General features: G+C 32.0%; 1 protein-coding gene across 1 annotated transcript; it reads right to left on the reverse strand.

Annotated features, from left to right (window-relative positions):
* Positions 1-12036: 12036 nt before the first annotated feature.
* On the reverse strand, positions 12037-13600 carry LOC124358194 (jerky protein homolog). The gene is made up of 3 exons (XM_046810486.1): positions 13203-13600; positions 12476-12959; positions 12037-12360 (listed from the first exon to the last, which is right to left on the reverse strand). Exons 1-3 carry the CDS (start codon positions 13598-13600, stop codon positions 12037-12039), a joined length of 1206 nt encoding a protein of 401 aa, XP_046666442.1.
* Between the last annotated feature and the right edge of the window lie 1178 nt (positions 13601-14778).

Genomic DNA, 14778 nt, shown 5'->3' on the forward strand with positions numbered 1-14778 from the left:
ACCAAGGACAAGCACTCGGAAAAAGACTGCTTGCCGATTCTAGCTCCGGATTCACCAGATGGCTGATGGGGCTGGGCAGGGATTGGGTTAAGCAAGTGATTGCATTGATCACTGGACACGTCCACTTCAGGAAACACCTAAACACTCTAGGTTTACGAAATGAGGACTCGGAGTGTAGACTCTGCAATAAGTCTGAAGAGACTGCAAAACACATAATACTGGACTGTGAGAGACTGGGAGCAAGGAGAAGGGCTCTTTTCGGTGATAAAAAACCAGGCGACGAACTAGATGCTAGTATCGGGGAAAAGCTTCTTAGCCTAATTAAGGGCACGAAGATAGGCTTACCCCTCTAACATCAAAGGGGCATACAATAAGCTCAGGTTGACGTGTGAGGATCTATGAATCCACCCCAATATCCCAAAGGAAAAAAAAAATACATATACAGGTTTCGTGAACCAACTTTTGTCAAAATACAACTAAGATGAGCGTTATGACAGTATGTACATTTATAGAACCTATATAGAACATTTATTAAGATAGTAACTCTGTCTTTGATACCTGCATTACTGCACTGGCCAAACAGCATTAATCTATACTATCAAGAATATAAATTACTAATAGCAGTTAAACTATTTAAACATAAGGTTTTACTGTTATCAAACAATTTTACACAGAACAGTTGATTACATTTAACGTGCAGCTTTAATAGATATTTGTTTGCTGTAACGAAACTTTATAGACCAAAATAGCATTCTTTCCGCAATTTTAGAGACCAGTCGTATCCCTGGGATTTAAAAAAAATAATAATAAGCCTATATATTAAGTTACAACTCTAAGAACGTCCATGTAAAATCGTGTTGCAACTGGTCCATTAGTTTTTATGTAATAGAGTGAAAGACATACCTAACTTAAACACAGACATTATTAGCATTGTATATGTTAATATTGATGAAAATTGAGTTGATTTATATATTTTCTTTTGAAAATGGGACCCATTTCTATAATATGGTACACTTGACAAAACCGTATTATTTCAAAAATAATTAAACGAAGTAACAAAAGTACAATATGACCATAGTCAACAAATACAAAATAAATAAATAAAAGAAATTCACTACATACTGATACATGACATTGTTAGTAGCAATGCAGAATATTACTGCCTGTGCATGATATGTTAACGCCTAGACTGGACTCCAAGCAGTTTTTTTGGTTTTTTTGGTTTTTTTGAACCCTTTTCTTTCTCTCTGTTCCTTATATTTTATGTACTAATACCTCCCCCACATATCGAAGAGGATAGATTCCAATTCGTAAATTGTTGTGTTATACCATTTATAAAATGTAACTATGGGAAATGTCTGAAATCATGTTATCCCTTGTTTCAAGGCATGTAAAACACAAAAACCAGTCTAAATAGTTAGGTTTTTCCACATATAAAGAATTTTTTATTATTTATCATATTTACAATTATATTTATTAGAATAAACATGTATTAATAGAATAGTTGGATTACTTTTGTCTTCTCTTTCTAAACTAAACAATACTATGGGTTGATTTGCACTATAGCTGCGATTATTGATTACAGATTATTAGTTATATCTTTATATATATATATATATATATATATATATATATATATATATATATATATATATATATATACTAGCAGTTTCCCGCGGCTTCGCACGCAATTTCCCGTTGAAAACAGTACACTATATTCACTTATTCTTTTTCTATCACATTCTAAACATTGCTGGGATAATTGATAGTCGTTCCGTCGTGTGCCTCTTGGGCGCATTATGAAGGTATGTACCATATTCCTGCCTCTATCTTTCGTGGTTTTTGCTAGGTGTTGATAAGTTATTCAGAACAATTCATGTATATGGATGAATCTCGGTAAACTAATTAGGTTATAAAGAATCAAATTCGGTCTGTTAAAATTAATTTTCTGTCTAATATATTTTCCAATATTATTTAGGAGTGTGCCTTCAAGAAAATGTATCAAAGAAACCCAATTTCGATCATAAAGTGTCTTCTTTCGGCTCTTTTCATTTACCTTCCATGTAACCAAATTCGATTACCTTATGTGCAAACATTCACGGATTTTTACAGTGGGGTTGTTTTCATAATAGGGTTTAATAGTATTTTCATTGCCTTAGATAGTTTATTGATCATTGGTGCAATCTGAATTTAAAATTAGGCAATGACGTCTTCTATGCAACCTGCATTACACTACTGATTAAGCACTTTACAATACAAATTTTCTAAATTTTAAATGTAAAAAAATGTTTCTGCCTCTTTGATGAACTTCAGCTTAAAGTTTAACAGCTGTTAAGTATCAGTTCGCTTTGTATTATGTGTCGTAGCGCAGTCTGTCGGATCCAATATAAAACACTTTAACATCAACAACGATTTATAATTAAAAAATTAATTAAATAAACTATTTAAACAGCCACCTCTCTAAAAGTATGCCTATGTTACTTCTAGGAACGTGTAGAATCACTGTACAAAATTTCACGATGTTTCGTGCATTGGTTCCAGAGTTATAACGGAACATACAAACAAACATTCGCATTTATATATATATATATATATATATATATATATACGGCTTCGCACGCTTTTCGTAAGTTTTGCCCGCGTATGAGCATTTCTGGTTGAAGTAAATTATATTTCCAACCCCGATGTAGATTTTACCTTGATGTCACGATCAAGAAAATATGTCAAAAATGTATTGTACACGCATAATGTATTTTATTACAAAGTGGTCTACCACTCAACCTTTAAGTTCAACCAAAAATTTAGTTTAGACAATTATACATCATAACTTAGCGCCTTCAAATAGTGTTTCACTGTTTAATATACGTATCTATCTCGTAATTGCAGGTTATAATGTGCAGGCGCTTTGAAAACTTTTCTTCATTTTATTCGTTTATATTCACGACATAAGCGAATAATTCAGATAATAACTATCCTATCTTCTAAGTTAGACTAAATTACGGATACATGTGAAATTTGATTGAAATTGGTTCAGTCGTTTTGGAGTTTATTGGCAACATACATCGTGACTCAAGATTTTTATATATATATAAGATATATATATATATATATATATATATATATATATATATATATATATACCAACATAAAAACATATATACATATAATATATAGCGGGTAAATGCTAGTGTGTGTGTGTGTGTGTGTGTGTTTTTATGTCAAAAGTACCAGACAAAATAATATAAAATCTATTGTTTAAAAACAAATAAAGCCCAGCACTTTATTTCGGTTTAGTTAAAACAATAGTTACGATTTCTAGTACATAAAATAAAAGCCCCTTAATTAAATGTATAATGTAATGTATAAAGGTAGAACTTTTTTTGATACACAATATGAGAAAAAAGTACGGGCGACACAGTTGAGCCAAGCTATCACGGCTAAGCTACGTTGGACACAAATCCAATATTTTCATTACATTTCCAATATCCAATACTGCTTCCATTGCTGTACCGTACCATCTGCTATTGTCTGGTTGTTTTTTTAAAGTTAAAAACATACTTTTGTTTGATATGTTTTGTTTTATATAAAACTTAACAGAATCCCAGTGACATAATTATAATTGCTTATGTATTTAGGTTAACTTATATTTTATAAATTCATTGATACGGTACTAGCTTTTCAAACTAATATTATTTAATGTTACTAACCCTATAAAATATGATAATTGAAACAGATATAATATGATATGAAATGAAAATTTTTATACGTTTCTAAATACACAAATTAGGTTAAGCTTGATATAAATTTAATTAGTTAAGCTTTATTGAAGCCTATCCTACGGGGGGCTGGAGAATTTACTTTCTGTGTGTAGGATATCTATTTACCCGCACGATATTTCGAAAACGAACTAACCCATACACTTGAAATTGAAACCTCATATCTTTGAGAGGAATAGTAAATCAGATGTCACTCTAAGGGAATTGGCTGAGCGTTAGCGAATATGTTTACATCGGTTTTATAGGTAAGCATGATGGCAATAACAAAGTAGCATAATAAATAAATGTTTAAGAGAACTGAACACTAGCATGAGATTTACTCATGTTTTATAAATACTTCTAGATGTAAAACATAATATTTTGCGAACTATTTCTTGTATCAGAGTGTAAACAGAAAAGGTTTACCACATTTATTATTTTAATGCTACTATTAAACCTAATTGAATAAAGAAAATTGTAAATGTATACAATTGCAAAATATTTCATCTGTAGACGTTAAATTATGCATGAAACTTTATTTCAATATGGACAACAATGAATTTTCTGACAGCGCATCTCCAACCACTGAGTTTGGTTGGACGTCGTTGACGTTATCACTCAGTAGGCTGACAAAATTTACTTTTGCCTACCAGAGGAATGTCTAAGTGTCGTTTCTGTATAATTACCTTCATGTTTATTTGTTAGCAGACATCTCGAGAATGAAAAAAACCTATAGACTTGAATTTTTGCATTGAACTTCACCGAAGCCTTTTATGCGACACGTGGTATGGCTAGGTTTTTAACTTGTATCATACTACGCGAGGAGAGTTTTATTTGGTTAACTGTCATTAAAACTAATGTTATTGTAATATTATTTCACAAAAACATTCATCCCTACAAAATAATTTAGCGTAAGATACTGAATTATTTAAAAGAAATAGTTTTCGTACAATTGTTTTTGTTATATGTTTTAAACTTTTTCTATCATATAATAGTCATATAATATATCATCTGCTGCTCTAGTTTTAGTAAAGGTCGTAATCGAAGGGTATCAAAAAGGTTAAGAATATGAAATGATAATATTTCCCAGAACAAATTTTTCTGGCCCAAAATCTGATGCCCCAATTAGTGAGCTTACTGACTGTCCTTAGACTGTATAAAAAAGATGCTAATAGTTTAGTGAAGCAACTACGCTTCGCTAAAATCTGGTATGATAATTACACTTAATAATAACACAATTAAATTGTATTTTATGACATTAAATATAAATGGAAATAACTTATCTCAATTTTAACTGTTTTTTTATAATAAATTTGTATAGTTATTACTATTTTTGGTGTTGTATTTCCAGAATTACGAATGTTATCCAATTTTATAATACTAACAACTAAATTTTCAAGCACACAAACGCCCACGTTAACATGTATTCAGTGTCCTGCTGTGTTTCTATGTGAACGGTTCACGAGAAGTCAACAAAAAGTATTTAAACGCATAATTTTTAACGGTTAATCAAGCAAAGTAGTATGCCAAAAACCGCACTTCAAAAGCGTTATACGTTACCATAGTTTTCAAAATTTTTAATGTACCAGTAAATTTAGCAAAACATTTAGGAAGTTGCTTTAATTAGTTTAACTTCACTTTAAAAATTTTATGTTGCTATTGCTATTTTCTTATACGTTGCAATGGATGTTACATGGAATTTATCTTTCTTATTACATCTGTTGCTTTTTTAATGTTGTCTATAATATAGAAAGGCACATAGCCATGCTCTCTAGAGCTGCCTAAATGAAGGTAAAATATGAATATTTCGTTCAAAATATATAATTTTAATGTTATAATTTTTGCTTACGTGTATATATTTACACTGAACTACGCTTCCACATGTTGTAAACTGTATGAAACTAATGACGATTATTGACGGCTATGCTCCTTACTTCATGGGCAGTTAATAACTACATTATCCTATCTGTCGGATATATAACTGTTTGATATTTTATGGGTTGTGGGACTTAAAAGGTTATGCAGGCAATATGCAAGCATCAAATATACATATCTGCTTAATTTAACCTCAAAGGCCCTATTCTTTTCTCTTATACACATTTTTTTTACCACTGTGACTCCTTTTAAATGGAAGATAAAGTTATCTTTAGGACTACAGTCAACTATCGATATATTCTGAGTGATGTGTAATCATATGTGGCATAAATATTAAAACGTGTTTAACACACTGTTCCATATTTAAAAAATAGTTTTCAGTAAATTTGAATTAAAATTCGCCAGATAAAAGATTCATGTAGACCCTGTTGGAGTTCAGAGGATTGGTAATTTTGAACTTACATCACTGAACTATCTAGGACCTTGAAAACCACAAGAATGTGCATTAAAACAATTCAGTAACGATTGCGGAGAGCTACCGGCCTCTGTCACCTCTGTATTTTTGAAAGTTCTCACGCTCCATAGTTCCCAGTCTCTAGAAGGTCCTGACTTATGCCAGCTACCAGACCCCTGGAAAAATTTGAAATATTACGGACTCAACGCTGAGAGCCTAGCCTCTTGATGAGTGTGGCAAGTAAATTCTTTATTTATGAATTCGACGTCAATAAAACAATACCTACAAAAAGCAAGTCCATACATAAGTGTAAGTGAAAATTAATTTTCATTTCTACATAATAAAATCATGTATATATATATATATATATATATATATATATATATATATATATATATACATATAAAGCTTCACTTAAAACTATGCATCAGACTTGTACTATTTACAAACGGAACATTTATATAACAAGACACGAAGAAGATTAAACAAAAACAGGGTTCTGAGTGGTATAACAAGAGTGATCCGACCTAGATTTTAATAAATCCGTCTGTTGAAGAGTACTGCTTTTGATCAGTCTGTTACTTGAGGATTTGTGTTTTAATCCGTAAATAATTGCCTTGTGTACCCCCTTAAAGTGTTTGACAGTTTTTTTGACAAGTTTAAATTATTTCTGGTCAAATTTTAGATCTTCAGGTTGTAATAACCGAACCATAAATTGCCTGGTAATACTCAAAAATAATTATACTAAATCAAAAATATAGCATCTCTTTGGTAAGCAGAACACAATATATATCTACGATATTTCAAAATTATTATGAGGAAAAAGTAAAATAAAGTTAAATAACAAGGAAAAATTTACAAGTTTTAGTCCAGATAACAGATATTTGAATTTAAAATGAAAAATATTATGGGTTTAAGTTTAAATTTTACAATTTGAGTTCGGATTTAAAAAATTTCGCATGGGAAGTTATAAGGATGAACATAAAAGCAATGCTCTATTTGTCTTGAAATTAAAACATAATTTTCGATTATTCTAAAATTATTATAATAATTAATTTAATGGTACCTGATCAAAGAGAACCTCTTTATTTTTTATGTAAATTATTTATTGTACTAGCTTTCCCTCTGAAACTGTCCTGCAAACTCTGTTACAGATTATCCCAACATTGCGAATTGCTTTTAGTACTTTGAGTATTATTACCACCCCCTTCCTAACATTATCTACAAGCTAATGGTATACCTGAAACAAATTTTAAATTAATATAGTTTAACATCTCTTTAAATATTTGAATACGATATTCTTATTGCTCTTGCTATCCCTCCAACGGAATTGAGTAACACGAATGGTACTGATCATCTTATATACATATGTGAACTTTTTTCATTTAGATAAGCTCAGAAACATTTCCTTGTACTAAGATCTAAAAAGACCTTTGTGCTTGCTTTCGGAGTGACGGGTTATGTCGAGGTTTAAGGTTAAGGGTAGGGGTTTCCTGCCGTCAAGAACCCTTTAGAATGCTTATCGGGCTATATTTCATGTCACCGTGGAAGAAGGGAACCAGCTCTGTTTCATCCCCTCCTATAAAAGTAGGCAGGAATCAGCATTCTCTTAAGTCTAGACTAGCTACAGCTGATGCACCAACTCCAACAGTCATGCTCCGCTGTAGATCTGTGAATTGAACCTTTAAAACCGGTACTTGACATTTGCCTTTAGGATGTGTCGCTACTGGTTTGAAGTTACTCAGATGTGACACATCGATTTTTCTGTATCCAGTGTACATCCAACTGAAAGAATTAAGTCCTCCTGGAGTAGTGCACAATCTTAAAAACGATTCTGTTGGTTAGCTTTAAGCATTAGATCCACTAGAGGTGCAATGTCACTAAACAATCGATCGTGTTAATCATGGTAAAAGTGTAGAAGTATTATATTATTTAAATCAATGTAATTCTTTTATATAGAGAGATTTGTGCATTTAGGGAACTGGAGCACGGGATAAACTGGTGTGAAATACGATGGCTGTTCTTGTCAATACGGAACGTTTGGGATATAGCCAACAACACTGACTTTATCCCCAATTTTTACCACCTTCATAGAGTGGAAGCGATTCAATGCAGGGACACCACTCAGTAAATGCCAATACCACAAAGGTTGTAGAATATTGTTCTAGCCAAAAATGGATTAAAAATCTTATAAGTACAATCAAAACTAATTATATGGCAGAGTTAACTCAACATTGGGATATGCGTTATATACAATAATGATGATCCTCACTTGAACTCATATGCCTTCTGAAGCATCTGCTACTTTATGCTCAGGGCTGAGTATCTTATCAAATGTGGACTTCCTATCTCAGTACATATTCTTGTAATGGAGCAGCTGATTCCACGGTATTGCAATTAATGATCTCTACATAGGATTGCGAGAGAAGTGAGTTCTAAAAGCAAGTAAGCTGTTGAGGGTAAGGAATATCGACGCTTCTTGTATTAAGAAACGGCCGTTTAAATGTAAAATCTTTGAATTGTTGATTGGTTATTGGTTGTATAGTTTTCATCCTGCCACGAAATTACAAGTTCAAAATTTAGTTTGTAATTCTTCAAAAGGCACACTGTAAGCACAAGTTTTGCATCAAATTTATTGTTCGTGGAAATCCAGTGAGCACTTTTTCAAGACATCGCAAAACCAGATCACGAGGGTAGTGATGCAGTAATAAAACATTTTTAACCTTAATTTTATCAATTATGGAATTGAAATAAGACGGAAAAAGAAGTGAATTCACTTCTAGCATTTAAATCCTTTCGTTATCAGAAGGTAAAGATAACGAAATGATGTTTCCGTCCAACTTTTTGACAATAAATATATCATGTTGCATAAAATGCAAAAATAAATTCCTTTTTGCGATGAGTGGAGTATTAAAGTTTCAGATTTATACTTCTATATTTAGCTTTCCAGTTCCTAAAATACGTTTAAGGCAAATCTGTTGCATCTACCTCTTTAAATGTTTTAATAATTCTAATATTAATGTTAATACTTTTGAAGTAGCTTTAACTTAATAGTAATAAATATTTTCATAAAGTATATACTTTGAAACAAAATCTATAATAATAATGGTATTAGTTTGTGAACTTAATTAAACTATTTATTTCAATTATTGTTTGAGTTAAATGTTTATATAATTATTTCGAAAATGTCTTTATTTACCTCATGGCTTATTGCATTTTATTCAATATATTAAATCTTTTATTGTTTTAGGAGTTCAAAAATTAATTTAGAACTCTATATAAATGACAAAGTTTGACTGCCAATTCTTAGTTGTAGACTATGAGAGTCTGGACATTTATGAAAGACGTCAAACTTTGAAATAAACTTTTCATCTTCAAGTTTCCCTAAGAAATGAAACATCTTCCGCTAACTTTGGTGTGTCTCCGTCCTTTCTAGACTGTTGGCGTTCATGAAGTTCAAATAACACTCGTCTAGAGATCTTATCTTTTACTTTTAGTTAAACTTTTCTTTGTTGTATTCATTGTAAGTCTTAGCTGTATATTACATGTTTAAAACAAGTTACATTTTAAATCGCTAATTATTGTACTGTAAACACTTTTTTCTGTTCTAAATACTATTTGTTACATTTAAAACACACACACAAACTGCAGTAATTTACTATCTATAACGACTTGGATTACAGATATTAATATTACACAATATTAGGAATTAAATTATCAATCAGACATCCAAGACGATATAAAATATTTTTTGATTAGTAAGCTGCGAGTGAATATTCAGTACAGTTTATTACTACATTTTTAACTATTAAATATTACCAGATTTTTCTAAAATAAAAATCACAGTTCTAAATATCAATAATGGATTAATTTTAAACTGGCAAATTAAAAAGTACAATGTTCCAGAATTTCATCACTCTCTATTTTCAGCAAAAAATTTACAAACCGGTTAATAATACAAAAAGGTCCTTTGGAAATTAATACAAAATTTCAGTTAAATATATCAAAATAAAAAATCAGAGCTCTTTTTGAAATAAAATAATAATGTTTTCAAATAAAAATCAAATTCCACTTGGAAATAACTAAAAAAATAAATTTTCACTTCAAACTAAGTTCACTCAAAATTCAAAAATAAAAAAATCAAACTTCTCTTTCCACTAGTTGTACCTTAACTTTCAAGTCTTTGCAATTCAGATACAACTCTCTCAAACAATTGTTAGAGATCAATTAATTTCTAACTAATAATTCACAATAAAACAGTTCGAACTAAATATTTTTAAATTACTAAATTTAATAAAAGTTATTAACAAAGTTCAATTTTAATTCACTTTTCTTGCAAGTTTGAACCAAATGTAACTTGTTTGATTCTATTTGCTTTATTGTTCATCAAGAATTTGTTATACAGATTGCTCTGTGGTTTCTATAAATTAGTTTAATATCAGATCTGAAAGACTATTTCAATATAACGTACAATAAATTTGGTGCTTACCTCAAAATCCCTCGCGGAAAAAAAGTTAGAAACACGGCGCGCACTGTCATCAACTTAATTCACGATAATTACCAAAAAGAAGGCCTAAAATTATGAGCTGGCAGTTTTTATAGTTCTCCTTCCACTCCCTTCTGATGGACATCCACGTGATTCTTTCATTGGCCCAGCCTTATCTAACTTGAGAACAATAGCCCTCTCAGATCTGAAGTAACTGCAGTACACAAGACAAGTTCTGATCAATTGAAGGCAGTGAACTGCCTTCCTAATAATTTAAAGTTACCAGCACTAACTTGCCAAAGGATTATATATTCGTATTTATCCTAACTTCTCACAATCTAATTAAAATTATATCCCAATATTCCTTTCCCAAAAATGTAATTTAATTTAATTTTTAATAAAACAAATAAACCAATGTAGCTTTAAAACCGCTATACTATTTTACCTAGCTTAATTTTTTTTACTACGAGTAAATAAAATGTAAACTTCTTCTAAAATAATGGTAAGGCGATGAAACTTTAGTACAAATTACACACATATTTTTGGAAGTCCTTTTATCCTTATAGTTATTCAAATGCATATCATAAGGAAATTATCTCATAATTAGCATACATTAAGAACGAATGGCTTAAAACTTTTAGACTATAAATATTATTATATTTATAATTAGTTACAATAATAGTAATATAACCTAAAGTTCGCTTTAATATGTTATATAAATAGGTGTATCCAAGTACAGCAACATCCTCTTTCTTTTTCATACAAAAAATATTTATCTAATATTTAATGAGCTTGATGTTAGTTGAATATTATATAGAGCTATATTAATAACTACATGTATTCTTAAGTTCAAAAATGAATACAAGCTTTTACTTTTCAATCATATAAACAATGCTTTACTTAATTCAACAATTATACTAGTTATTGCACTATCAGACATTTATTATCTTAATTGGTGGCATAGAATATCTCACATCTTTGCATTTATATATTACAAAAATAGTAAATAGAACTGTGTTATAGAGGTTAATTTCATGTAATATTATTACTAAGGAGCTATATATATATATATATATATATAATATATATATATATATATATATATACAAAAAATCCTTAGTAATAATATTAGAATTAAGAAATTAACACCTCTATAGCACAGTTCTATTTACTATTTATTGTAATATATAAATGCAGAGATATATATAAATATATATATATATATATATATATCGTTAATCGGTTTAATCGTTTGCTAAAATACAGTAGACTCGCGATTATCCGAGCTAATTGGGACCGCGCATACCTCGGATACCGCAAAACTCGTATAACGCGGAGATCGGGTATTAACCTAAAATGAACGGAAAAATCGTAAAGTATGACGTAAATTATTTATTATGTACAAAGTTAGTAAACATATATGCAGCATAGTTTAAATAAAAAAATATGTACATACTGAATGATTTTCATTTTTTGAAAAAGTCTCTTATTGATTTCTGCGTCAACTTCTGTTGTCGTTTTGACGCTGCGCTGTTGCACCAACGCTGAAGATGAAGGACATCGGCAGGGGTTGACTCCTCCTGTTGCTCAATGTAGGCGAGAGCAGCTTCGAGCGCCTTCAATCCATCGGAATGAGATATTTTTTCCACTATCTCGTCGGTGTCATAATCTGCGACGTTGTGAGGGTTGGTGACCATATCGGCAATCGCATCATCAGTAAGTTCCATTTGCTGGTCTTGCATGAACCACTCGTTGACGTCTTCATCATTTATCAGCAGTTCCGTTGGTAACTGATTGGCGAGGTTTACTATTTTAGTGACACAGTTGTTGTTATCATTTTCATTGCTTCTTGTTTGAATTTGGGAAAAGTTTTCGCCATGACTTTTGCAAAGTTGACACTCTCACATCATCCCACGCTGAAGCTATCCAGTATGAGACGTCCTTAACGGTGATCTTTTTAAGTGCTGCAGTTACCGTAATTCTCTCGTCCAACCATGTCAATAACACTTGGAGAAGCCTTCGTCGATAGTGCCGTTTCATAGCCTCTAAAACGCCTTGGTCCAGAGGTTGAATAAGAGATGTGACATTTGGTGGCAAGAAAGCAGCTTTTATGTCACCACTAACCAATTCACTTGCATCTGGATGAGATGGCGCGTTGTCCATAAGAAGAATAGCTTTTCTTAGTAGGTTCTTCTTTTTCAAGTAGGCCTCAACAACACGAACGAACTCGTGAAAAAACCACTCTTTAAAAGTTTGGCCATCCATCCATGCACTTCGTTGATGGCTGTACATGGTGGGTAGGCAGTTAACTTGGATATTTTTAAAAGCCCTTGGGTTCTTTGATTTTCCAATAAGGAGAGGTCTCAATTTTAAGGATCCAGAAGAGTTGCTACACATCAAAATAGTTACTCGTTATTTGCTCTTTTTGTACCCAGACGCAGTTTTTTCACTTTGGGCTGCCAATGTTTTGTTAGGAAGCATTCTAAAATTGAGACCGGTTTCGTCGCAATTAAATATTTGATCTGATGTGAGCCCATGATCTAAAATAAGTTCTTTCATTCTTAAGCTAAACGACTCAATTTCAGACGAATCAGCAGAAAGTTTTTCACCAGAAAATTGTCGGATGCCATACCTCTTCTTCCACCTGTCAAGCCAACCATCACATGCACTAAAATTAGCCTCACCGTCCTTAAACCGTTTGTTAAACTCAACAGCTTTAGCTTGAAGCATGGGACCACTTATTGGACTTCCCAACCCTCGAAGATTAGAAAACCACAAAAACAACTCTTCAGAAGTCTGTTCGTACTCCCATTTCTTCATAGTTTTCCGCAACAAATCGCTTCCATCACTTACACTTTTATTAACCCACTGTTCAATATCTTTCCGCTTACGTCTCCAATCTCCAACAGTCACTTCTGCAACACCTAGGTCAGCGGCAACCTTCTTTAACGACTCACCCTTATCTAAACGTTTTATTGCACTTAACTTTGTTTCTAAACTAACCACTACCCGTTTACGTTTTAAACTCATGATGCACTTATCGTAAAAACAACACTAAGCAACGGCACAATAACGAAACGAGAAGAGGGACGAAACGAACAGGTTGCAGTGATGACTCAAACTGAACTGAACTGACGGACGTGTGACATGGAGACGAACGCCGGCCGGCCGGGGCCGGCTCGATCTAACAGCAGCCAGTAGAGAGAGACATCCCGCCTAGAACAATGACACTCACTGGTGACTCATCTATTCTCGTACCACCTCTTTCACTTCATCGCGCTCTTCATGCTTACTAAATTATTTTTTTTCTGTTCAAATACTTTACTACCTCGGTTAATCCAGAGGCTCGGTTAATCGGGCTTCGGATAATCGTGATTGTACTGTAATCCATGGCGCTATCATTTAAAGGCAGCCCAATAATATCATGGATAAAACGAATTATTAAATATGGTTTAATTGCAGGTAAACGATTCAATGTGACTATTCTAGTTATAATAGTCTATAACGTTTACAGGATCTTTTGTACACCTGAGAGGTACAACTGGCTGATGATTATTCTTTATTAAGCACTGTAGAAAACTATCTGTTTTCAGAAAATAGATGTATAACCTCGTAAATATTTATAATATTCTTAAGAAGACTTCGCTTCTTACCCACAGCGTCAACATCCTGACTAGAAAGGTAAAAAAACACACAAGAAAAAGAATATGACCTCATCGACTGATGAATGAAACTCAACTAAATGCTCAGCTAATTGAACTTCGTCGTAGCTAATTTTTAAATATGTTTTACGGGGAACACTATATTTAATAACCAATACAGCTGTTGCAGCCTTGTGCATGCTATATACAGAAGCCGATGTAAACAGCGTTCACATTTGACTACAAAACCATACTAACTAACAAACATCCAATGATTTTCTTGCGTCCGAGAGTATTTCTGCTGTTTGAAATGTTTGATAGACACCTAAAGAAAATTAAATTTAACCTTGTCTACACGATGAAGCAGTGAGGATAGAGATAACTAAAATTGTACTGTGTATATCTCTACAGAATTACAGAATTAATAAGATTTAAAGCAAAGTTAATAATATTATACGACACTCTTTCATGTGACATAGTAAAACACGTAATGAGATTTGTCAAATTGTTGGATTGGTTTGTAAGACTTTAGTTTAGTTCTTTTAGGTACTTCGTTATTCTGTTTTA

The sequence above is a fragment of the Homalodisca vitripennis genome, chromosome 3, assembly GCF_021130785.1.
Source record: "Homalodisca vitripennis isolate AUS2020 chromosome 3, UT_GWSS_2.1, whole genome shotgun sequence".
In the NCBI taxonomy this organism is placed as follows: domain Eukaryota; kingdom Metazoa; phylum Arthropoda; class Insecta; order Hemiptera; family Cicadellidae; genus Homalodisca; species Homalodisca vitripennis.

Bases quoted from the DNA above. Each gene is read 5' to 3' on its own strand.
- LOC124358194 (XM_046810486.1), bottom strand. From the start codon at position 13,600: ATGAGTTTAAAACGTAAACGGGTAGTGGTTAGTTTAGAAACAAAGTTA. The intron at 12,960-13,202 runs GTATGGCATCCG...TTTGATGTGTAG, and splicing joins CTTGACAGGTGGAAGAAGAG to CAACTCTTCTGGATCCTTAA. The intron at 12,361-12,475 runs GTGAGAGTGTCA...CTCGCCAATCAG, and splicing joins TAGCTTCAGCGTGGGATGAT to TTACCAACGGAACTGCTGAT.